The sequence below is a fragment of the Mizuhopecten yessoensis genome, unplaced genomic scaffold (assembly GCF_002113885.1).
Source record: "Mizuhopecten yessoensis strain PY_sf001 unplaced genomic scaffold, ASM211388v2 scaffold716203, whole genome shotgun sequence".
In the NCBI taxonomy this organism is placed as follows: domain Eukaryota; kingdom Metazoa; phylum Mollusca; class Bivalvia; order Pectinida; family Pectinidae; genus Mizuhopecten; species Mizuhopecten yessoensis.
The window spans coordinates 67,476-79,065 of record NW_018479999.1 but is presented as its reverse complement, the minus strand read 5'-3'; the positions used below and the strand labels follow the sequence as shown (position 1 = coordinate 79,065).

General features: G+C 34.4%; 1 protein-coding gene across 2 annotated transcripts in view; it reads left to right on the top strand.

The window, feature by feature from the left end:
• The window catches only part of LOC110442075 (lysophosphatidic acid phosphatase type 6-like), a 22,162-nt gene extending 13,304 nt beyond the window's left edge, over positions 1–8,858 (top strand). Inside the window, exons 9-12 of one of the 2 annotated variants that reach the window (XM_021485507.1) lie at positions 1,752–1,923; positions 2,480–2,615; positions 4,634–4,660; positions 6,937–8,858. In XM_021485507.1, coding sequence (XP_021341182.1) covers positions 1,752–1,923; positions 2,480–2,615; positions 4,634–4,660; positions 6,937–7,013 — 412 coding nt within the window. In that variant the 3' untranslated portion in view covers positions 7,014–8,858. The remainder of the gene's footprint in view (positions 1–1,751; positions 1,924–2,479; positions 2,616–4,633; positions 4,661–6,936) is intronic. The other variant, XM_021485508.1, reaches the window with a different exon arrangement.
• Positions 8,859–11,590: the final 2,732 nt, after the last annotated feature.

The window sequence follows — 11,590 nt, the reverse complement described above, 5'->3', positions numbered from 1 at the left end:
TAGGGTATCAATAGTATATAATTCTGATCCCTAGGGTATCAATAGTATATAATTTTGATCCCTAGGGTTTCAATAGTATATAATTCTGTACCTGGGGTATCAATAATATATAATTCTGATCCCTAGGGTATCAATAGTATATAATTCTGTACCTAGGGTATCAATAGTATATAATTCTGTCCCTAGGGTATCAATAGTATATTATTCTGATCCCTAGGGTATCAATAGTATATAATTCTGACCCCTATAGGGTATCAATAGTATATAATTCTGATCCCTAGGGTGTCAATATTATATAATTCTGATCCCTATAGGGTATCAATAGTATATAATTCTGATCCCTAGGGTATCAATAGTATATAATTATGTACCTAGGGTATCAATAGTATATAATTCTGATCCCTAGGGTATCAATAGTATATAATTCTGTACCTAGGGTATCAATAGTATATAATTATGTACCTAGGGTATCAATAGTATATAATTCTGATCCCTAGGGTATCAATAGTATATAATTATGTACCTAGTGTTTCAATAGTATATAATTCTGATCCCTAGGGTTTCAATAGTATATAATTCTGTACCTAGGGTATCAATAGTATATAATTCTGTACCTGGGGTATCAATAGTGTATAAATTAAGATCCCTAGGGTATCAATAGTATATAATTCTGTACCTAGGGTATCAATAGTATATAATTCTGTACCTAGGGTATCAATAGTATATAATTATGATCCCTAGGGTATCAGTAGTATATTATTCTGTACCTAGGGTACCCGAGCAAAAGTAGCCTTGTAACGAGAAAGTAAAGTCAGCAATAATTAGAATACAGATTTGGTGAAATCAATATGGCTGGGTATAGATTTTACGAATGAAAAGTGAAAATAATGCTTGACTGCATGAATATGGATTTTACTAAGAAAGTGTTCAAATTATGTTTGGCTGGATATAGATTTTACTAATGAAAAGTGAAAATAATGCTTTACTCAATATAGATTTTACTAATGAAAAGTGAAAATAATGCTTTACTCAATATAGATTTTACTAATGAAAAGTGAAAATAATGCTTTACTCAATATAGATTTTACTAATGAAAAGTGAAAATAATGCTTTACTCAATATAGATTTTACTAATGAAAAGTGAAAATAATGCTTTACTCAATATAGATTTTACTAATGAAAAGTGAAAATAATGCTTTACTCAATATAGATTTTACTAATGAAAAGTGAAAATAATGCTTTACTCAATATAGATTTTACTAATGAAAAGTGAAAATAATGCTTTACTCAATATAGATTTTACTAATGAAAAGTGAAAATAATGCTTTACTCAATATAGATTTTACTAATGAAAAGTGAAAATAATGCTTTACTCAATATAGATTTTACTAATGAAAAGTGAAAATAATGCTTTACTCAATATAGATTTTACTAATGAAAAGTGAAAATAATGCTTTACTCAATATAGATTTTACTAATGAAAAGTGAAAATAATGCTTTACTCAATATAGATTTTGCTAATGAAAAGTGAAAATAATGCTTTACTCAATATAGATTTCACTAATGAAAAGTGAAAATAATGCTTTACTGAATGTAGATTTCACTCATGGAATGTGAAAATAATGACTACAGATTTTACTGGTGAAGGTTAAAATGAATACCTTGATTTTCAAAGATGGAAGGTATGAATACTTAATTTAATGGAAGTGTCCTTGTATGACGTATATATATGGTTTATTTTCTGTTGACAGAAATGCTAAAAAGTTGTTCCTGTTTGCAACACATGACTCAACATTAGTGGGCATGCTTGGACTACTAGACATATGGGACAATATATGGCCTCCCTACTCAGCTGATATACGATTCGAGCTGTACGAAAATCAAAACAAGGAAAAGTTTATTCAAGTTCTGTATATGGGAAAGGTGAGAGATATTTGTTTTACTGTTAACCCTTTCACCACTGTAGACCATAATAGACTCATCCAGATCAATGTATGGTAGAGTCTGCTCAAGTTACCTAGGGGTGAAAGGGTTAATATGGAAATGTTCGCCTGTGGTGATGTTTGGTTTGTGGCCCCTGAAAACAAATTTGAACTCTTCCAATTCAAAGGTTGGAATAGTTCATTTTAAAAATTCAGGGGTGAATGAATTATTAAAAATAGAATAATAGAAAAATAGAAAAGAGAAAGTGATGTATATCAATATCAAAAAGTCCCTATAGTTTACACAACATTTAAACAACATTTTCTTGTAACTTATTCTGTCTGCTTTTTATATTTTGGCAAGAAACAATTTCCTATACATGTATTTCTAAATTTTCAGATATTACTCAAAGATGGCTCTTTTAAATTTCCTTTTCTTGATACATAGTCTAGCTTAAATAACTTTTTTATCTACATGTATATAGAATTATTAAGTTGTGAATAGTTAGCTAGAATAACAAGGCCCCAATGATTGAAGTATTTGTTTCGTGTTTCAGCCAATGAAAGTACGAGGGTGTGACTCGACCTTATGTTCCTTGAAGCAGTTCAGAGAAGCCATGAAACCATTCATGATACGAAAAGACGAGTTAAATTCAATCTGTAGTTCAGATATACTAGAACAAATAGATAAAGGTAAGCACAGCCTAAATTATATACAATTCAATCTGTAGTTCAGATACACTAGAACAAATAGATAAAGGTAAGCACAGCCTAAATTATATACAATTCAATCTGTAGCTCAGATATACTAGAACAAACAGATAAAGGTAAGCACAGCCTGAAATATATACATTTCAATCTGTAGCTCGGATATACTAGAACAAATAGATAAAGGTAAGCACAGCCTGAATAATATACAATTAAATCTGTAGTTCAGATATACTAGTACAAATAGATAAAGGTAAGCACAGCCTAAATTATATACAATTCAATCTGTAGCTCAGATATACTAGAACAAACAGATAAAGGTAAGCACAGCCTGAAATATATACATTTCAATCTGTAGCTCGGATATACTAGAACAAACAGATAAAGATAAGTAAAGCCTGAATTACATACAGTTCAATCTGTAGCTCAGATATACTAGAACAAATAGATAAAGGTAAGCACAGCCTGAATTATATACAATTCAATCTGTAGCTCGGATATACTAGTACAAATAGATAAAGGTAAGCACAGCCTGAATTATAAACAATTCAATCTGTAGCTCAGATATACTAGAACAAATAGATAAATGTAGGCACAGCCTGAATTATTTATATACAATTCAATCTGTAGCTCAGATATACCAGAACAAATAGATAAAGGTAAGCACAGCCTAAATTACATACAATTCAATCTGTAGCTCGGATATACTAGAACAAATAGATAAAGGTAGGCACAGCCTGAATTATTTATATACAATTCAATCTGTAGCTCAGATATACTAGAACAAATAGATAAAGGTAGGCACAGCCTGAAATATTTATATACAATTCAACCTGTAGCTCGGATATACTAGAACAAATTGATAAAGGTAAGCACAGCCTGAACTATATACAATCATTACTGTTACATACAACTATCATTATTTAGTCCAATCTGCCACAGTAGGTGAGCTAGCACTAATCATAAACTAACAAACTTCTTACAGGGCAGCGGTGGCAAAGTGGTTAAGGCATCTGACATTCTGCTACCACTAGCCCTCCACCACAGTTTGGAGACCTATTTGGGGCAGTCGCCAGGTACTGGCCTTAGTTCGGTGGTTTTTCTCCGGGAACTCCGGCTTTCCTCCCCCACAAAAACCTTAAATGACCATAGCTGTTAATGACATAAATCACAGACAAAGAAACTTCAAGAGATTCTTTAAACTTATGTATACAGATTTAAGAAACCCCTTAAAGCCTGCCATTACTCTGATTTGAACTTGAGGATCCTCGTACCTCCGCCAAAAAGTGTAGCTATGCACTGGAAACTTTTTTTCCGGTATGGCTATTCCATCTTTGCGTATTGCAGAGTTATCTTCTCTTGGGAGCAGGTTTTGATTGTAACGTCATTGGTCTGTGTGAGAAAATAACGTTGCTTTCCCAAAAATTGATGACGTTACTCCCACAAACAAGTGACGTAACAATCAATACCTGTTCCCAAGAGAAGATAACTCTGCAATACGCAAAGATGGAATAGCGTTAATAAATCATTCATGAAAAGAAAATCATACCTTGCAGGACCTTGCGGGACCTTCATGAAAAATAATAGAGATGAAATAAACATTATATAATCAACAGCAGTGTTCCTTGTGTGACATAATTTAAATGAGGCTAGAACTAGACTTGGATTTGAACCCTGGACTTCAGATTGTGATACTATTGCTCTAACCAACTGAGCTACCTGGTCAACTAAAGTATCCTGACGGAACTGTGCTACAGTTATGTTTAAAACGAAATTAAGGGGAGGTAACTGTATATAAAAAAACCAGTAGAGTGGGCAGGGAACTTAAGTTTTTATTATCATGTATACAGGCCTGAAAATATATCATTAAGAATAGCTACTAAATATCAATAACACGTAAAGAAGACATTCTAAGTAGAATTTTGGGATTCTGATATGAACAAACTTGTGAATGTGAATCTACAACTTCAAAATGTGAAAGCTGTGGAAATTATAAACTTCAGAAACACATGATCGTCATTATTCCAACAGTAAGTTTATTTTATTGAGTTGAAATCTTGTTTTGATGCTTTTCATACCGACTTATTTAAACTGATCAAAATCTGGTCTGATATTACAACATTGTTTATTAACCCATTCACCCCTAAAGTCACATTTGAACCTTACCAAATCAAAGGCTGAGCAAAGACTGGGCAAGTCCAGTTTAAACATGTAGGGGTGAATGAGTTAAAATCGATTTTCAAAGATTCTGAAATGACGAAGTGAAATTGGTCTATACAATAAAGTTTGAATTCTAAAGTTTACAGTATGATAATATCCAACTATTTGAAAGGTTATGTATCACAACCAGTAAGTAATTATGTGTGACAAATAAATCTGGCAATGAACAAAATGACGGATGAAACAGACAATTAATCAAATTATTTGATTTTATTATGCTTTGTTTAATACCTGGTCATAGATGTGCGAGAGTCTATGAGCCCCCTCATCTCGGTTCACAACTGGCCTACTGTGGCATATCCAGATGGCACGTCTATCACTTTGTGTTAAACAGAGCATAGCCTATTAAAAATGTCGGTCTGATTCGTCATTTTGTACATGTATAACAACCAAGAGAGTCTATGAGCCCCCTCATCTCGGTTCACAACTGGCCTACTGTGGCATATCCAGATGGCACGTCTATCACTTGGTGTTAAACAGAGCATAGCCTATTAAAAATGTCGGTCTGATTCATCATTTTGTACATGTATAACAACCAAGTTTACATACACTTTTTAATGTATCCAAATGGATATTGATTGTATATTTTACATCTTTGTGTATATGAATGCTTCTCTGGTCATTTGTCTGATGAAAGTGACAGGTTACAAGTCAATGAAATATCATACATAAACACTTACGGGTGGTGATACATAACCTTTCTACAATTCATACTTACCTTAAGTTACCAACCTGAAAAAAATCTTTTAGAAATATCATCTGACTACTTCATTGTGTTATTATGTTACAGTTTAAAACTTTTTATTGTTCAGCTTCCTTTTCGTGTGTTAATTAGTTGTGTAAGTGTCCCGTGTTATTGTTGCTAGGCCCGATATGAATGACTTGACTGTTGTTGGGTCATTATAAACTAACTTACTGACAAACCTTCTTGTAGAATCCTTTTATAACATTAAACTCTACTGTGTTTTGATATTTGCGGCAGTTCATTGTAATAATACTGTCCCAAATTGAGTTTTGGAGCCGGTAAACTGGTTATTTGCAAATATAGTAGGACAAGGAATAGTGATAAAGATAGTGCCGACGCTGGGCTGGAACCCGCGATCCTGGACTCTTTAGCATGATGCTCTACGGCTGAGCTAAAGAGAAATACCCTACAGCTGAAGCTTGTAAGGCAACCTAATCAATCCACATGTTTTACACAACAGTATAATACTGATATATACAAATATCAAAATACAGTACGGTTATGCATGTTTTATCACACATTAGCTAAATCACTGAAATAAACGACAATTTTAACATGTTTCTGTGCATTTTCTGAAAATAATAGGTCTCTGCTGCGGATTGTTGATGTCAGGAATATTTCAAAGTGAGGCAGAATCAAATTGACCTTTCAGGGTCACACTGTTATTCATGATGTCATTAATAATCAATTTCACGATGTGTCTGGGTCATTGACATAAGCAACGATCGCTATCCTGGCTTCATATGCAAATAAGAAATTTGTGGACGATATATGTATTGTCGTTGTTATACCATCCAATATATACAACGCGTCACAGTTTTTGCATCCAATTTTGTATACGCATTCAGCGACGTTGTCTTTAGGTGTTTTGTCTTGTGGGGCCTCATGGCTGTTACTATGCCATGACTGCGATATATCCTCTGGATGGTTTCGAATATACCCTTTATATACGGGATGACCACTTGCCCTTTGGTTTTGTTCTTATCCTTGATTGGCCTTTTCTTGTTCTCCCCCTTACTTTGACACTGTTTTTGTAATAGTCCACAATAGGCCTCAGTGGGTTTCCCTGCTTGTGGATCTTGGGTGTACAGTACATCCTTCGATGTGGAATAGTTCAAATATGACTTCAGGGGTGAATGAGTTAAGACAAGTGTGCTAAGCACTGTGCCTTCTGACCATTCACTGATAAATTCACACATACACAGTTACTACATTGCGGGAGCTTCACCCAACGTAGAATTTGTTAAACATTTTCTAATAAAATTTTATTTTAAAGCGAATTTCTTAAATTTACAACTTGTTCCTATGAACTTAAATCATCTGTTTTTGTCTAAATTACAGAAATCAAAGAAGAGGAAAAAGGAGAAATTCAGACAGAAGAGGTCCAGGAGCAATCCGAGACTCCAGCGGGAATGTGATGTCCATGTACTGTAGAATCTGGTCATGTTGTCTTTCATTGTAGACAAAATATTAAAAGACAGTAATGGGTGGATCCATTAAGGTTTTCAGGGGGATCAGGATAATCAGTCTTTCCTCCCTAGTCAGTTGGAAACACTCCTGATTCTTTTTGACAATCCTAGAAACAAATTCTGAATTATCCACTATATTAGTGTCATAAATACTGTAAATTTGCGGGTATAGTGCGCAGGTATGTTTTTGGCGTCAGATTTGAAAAAAAAAAATTTGGAAGAAAAAAAATCATGAAAGTAACCGATATCAAACTGGAAAAGTAGCATTAAAGGTAGCTTGGTGTTTATAACACAGATTAATTAAATTATTTGTTAAAAATTCATTTATGAATTGTTTTTTTCTTGTGATTTTTGTGAAATTAAGTGTCAAAACTTTATAATGACAGATCTTTAAAGTGTAAGTATTTATTTTCATGTTTATGCCAATAGCAATTTCTTCGTAGAATGAACAATAACGGGTATGCATCTTTTTTTTATCTCACACATTTGTGGGGTATTTAAATTATTATATACAAACGATTGTTATGCAGTGTAGTAGTTCTTTGATTTGTTATACATGCATCACTGAATCTGTTATGGGCATACTTGCCAACTCTCCCTATTTAGGAGGGAGACTCCCGATTTTGGACTCTTAAATTTAATGTTTTTAACTGTGCCTGTATTATAAGATCTAAGAACGACTCAAATTATGTCATTTTAAGGGTAACTTTGCTTCCAGGGGGTATACACATTTATGTTTTATTTTTGAGCATGTAATATCTTCCCCATGGAATTTAAAAAAGTTGTATCAGAAGAAAATATGATTAAGTCACAAACTCGTGACAATGGTGAAACTGGCAGTGTTTTCCTTTATTCTCTTATAGTCACAAAATATGCACTATAACATGCTTTTGTTAGGTATATGATGAAAAGATTTTGAATCTCATTCCTTTTACATCAGATTTTTATAACACTCTGAAGCTTGTTTTGTAAAAATCAATTGTCATGGGATTTAAGTGAGATCCTCTATTCAGAATCTATCCTAATGAGTTTATGCAAAAATAAATATCTTGTGAAATACCCAGGGAGATGATTCACAGTTATCACGAGTATATCTGATGAACAAGCAAAGCAGCCAATCTTAACCCTTTCACCACTGTAGACCATAATGGACTCCTCCAGATCAATGCATGGTAGAGTCTACTAAAGTTACCTAGGGGTGAAAGGGTTAAGGTTGCCTGTCACACTGCAAGAAAATCACTCGAGAGTTCCACTGTAATTTTTGTCTTGCCTGTACTTGTTTTCCAAATATCTTAATTGTAAAAAATGCAATTTAAACTTTCCATTACTTTCCTGTTTTAATTTGGAAGTTTGAAAATAAGTTAACATCGGTAAAGTTATGTCAGCAATGTCAGTTTCTGTATTTTACATTATTGACATTGTTTTATACCTTTTGACTTTGATATAGTCAAAAATTTGACAATTTAGTAAACATTTTCTGAATTATAAATCTTGTTTGAATTAAATTTGAACATTTTGAAAATAAGTAAAGATACATGTAAGTAAAGTTAGTTCATCAATGTTCTGAATTTGAAATTTTGAAAATATGTAAACATAAATAAAATTAGTTCATCAAAATGTCCAGTTTCTATCTTTTCCTCTGTTTCTCAAACTAATTCGTTTCCTTGATTGGTTTGATGGTCAAAGTGGGGACAGGGGAGACTTATATAATCTCTCGCCCCTAAGGGGGTGAATGATTCTTTTTCTCTTACCCTGTTCTCTCATTGTATATCATATACACAATGTAATGCTAACGTTACAGGCTAAATTCAGTGTTGACGCTAAGTTGATGGATTGTTGACATGACGTCACTGTATTGTTGACATGATGTAACTGTATTGTTGACATGACGTCATTGTATTGTTGACACGATGTCACTGTATTGTTGACGTGGCATCATACAGTTGTTGACAGGTGACCGCTTAGTCCCTTGGGCCTCTTGTTTCATGATAGATTCCAAGGGCCTTAGCGGTCACCTGAGTTATATTATAGGTACTGGTAGCGGTCGCCTGAGTTATATTATAGGTACTAGAAGCGGTCACCTGAGTTATATTATAGGTACTAATAGTGGTCACCTGAGCTATATTATAGGTACTGGTAGCGGTCGCCTGAGTTATATTATAGGTACTAATAGCGGTCACCTGAGCTATATTATAGGTACTGGTAGCGGTCACCCGAGTTATATTATAGGTACTGGTAGCGGTCACCTGAGTTATATTATAGGTACTAGTAGCGGTCACCTGAGCTATATTATAGGTACTGGTAGCGGTCACCTGAGTTATATTATAGGTACTGGTAGCGGTCGCCTGAGTTATATTATAGGTACTGGTAGAGGTCACCTGAGTTATATTATAGGTACTGGTAGCGGTCCCCTGAGTTATATTATAGGTACTGGTAGCGGTCACCTGAGTTATATTATAGGTACTGGTAGTGGTCGCCTGAGTTATATTATAGGTACTGGTAGCGGTCGCCTGAGTTATATTATAGGTACTAGTAGCGGTCACCTGAGCTATAATATAGGTACTGGTAGCGGTCACCCGAGTTATATTATAGGTACTGGTAGCGGTCACCTGAGTTATGTTATAGGTACTAGTAGCGGTCACCTGAGCTATATTATAGGTACTGGTAGCTCAATTTCATTGTTGAGCTGTACAAAATCTGGAAAACAACATGTAAACAAAGTGAAATACAATACTTGTCATGTCAGCAAAGGATAAGAACTTGAAAAACTATTCAAATAAGTTATTTTGCTAATGAGAATTATACCCTCTCCCCAAGGGAGAGCAGATGACCTGGGGGATAATGAAATTTACAATTTAGGTAAGGACCTTTCTATCTTTCTATGAACAGTAAAACATCTGAGTCTAATGAAGAAGACTTTTTTTAGGTCACCTGAGCTTTAGCTCAAATGACCTATTGCTATCCGTTTTCGTCCGTCGTCGTCATTTTACATTTTACATTTCAAACTTAAAGTCAAGTTCTGCTGGACCGATTGAACTTAAAGTTTGTAGGAATGATCGACTCATGGTCCTGACAAAGTGTTGTTATTTTTCAGGTCAATCATAAATCCAATATGGCCGCCACGGCCACCATTTTGAAAACATATTTCAAACTTAAAGTCAAGTTCTGCTAGGCCGATTGAACTGAAACTTTGTAGGAATGATTGACTCATGGTCCTGACAAAGTGTTGTTATTTTTCGGGTCGATCAGAAATCCAATATGGCCACCACGGCTGCCATTTTGAGAAACTATTTCAAACTTAAAGTTAAGTTCTACTTGGCAGATTGAACTTAAACTTTGTAGGAATGATCGAACATGGTCCTGACAAAGTGTTGTTATTTTTCGGGTCAATCAGAAATACAATTTGGCTGCCATGGCCGCTATTTTGCTACTAAGTTCTAATAGGCCGATCTCACTTAAAATTGGTATAGGAATGATCAGCTCATGGTCCTGACAAAGTTAAGTTAACATTATACTATTTTTTACTCAAATTGGTACATATTTCAACAACAAAAATAAATACTGTAGACTCAGGTGACCGTTAAGGCCCATGGGCCTCTTGTTGACTTTAAACCATATTCCCCATTTGGGCCCAACCCTCCAGCTCCTGGGGATTGGGCAGGATCTTATTTTCTCATACCATCTAATTGCCATTGGCATCATAATCATTCCAACCAAGTTTGAATAATTTCCTGCTGAAAATTGACAAAATATACCCAAAAGTGTTATTTCCCTATATAAACTTAAGTCAACTTTACGCACTCTCAAAAGGAGAATGGATGGCTCGGGGGGTAATAAAATTGAAAAATAGATAAAGCCCCTGACAGAATTTTCATCCATACACAGAATTTGATTGTACTACATCTGAGTCTGAAGAAGAAGATTTTGGAAATATTGATTAATTTTCCCTTTGGTGCCCTTCCCTGGCCCCTGGGGGTTGGGATAGGAATCCCAATTTTACAATTTGATACCATCTTCTTCCAAGGATGATTCTCACCAAGTAAGATGACGACGACGACGCCTGACAGAAAGCGATCAGAATAGGTCACTTGAGCAAAGCTCAGGTGACCTAAAAATCTATAACTTAGATATATTTGTTTGGGAAATAAAAATATGTTTCAGAACTGCAAAAACATTTACTATAGGTGTATGTCAGTATATCCTTAACAGAGTACATTTGGAATTGAAGTTTAATGGTCTGTTAATGGTCCGTAGAAATGTAGAAATACATGGTGTTGTGAAAATATTATAGATGTTACTTATCTATATATGTGTGTCCTGTTTTTAACTTGTGGTATGATGTGTCCGTCCGTCTGGTAATTTTATCTTATCCAGAACATACTACCTAAGAACTCTCAACCATTTAAAATTTGATAGTACGTGGCTAGTTGAAATATCGGGTAAGTAATTACCAAATGGATGAGATATATAGATCATTATCAATACTATGTCCCACGAGTACGTCAGCGGGCATACACTGTACTAAT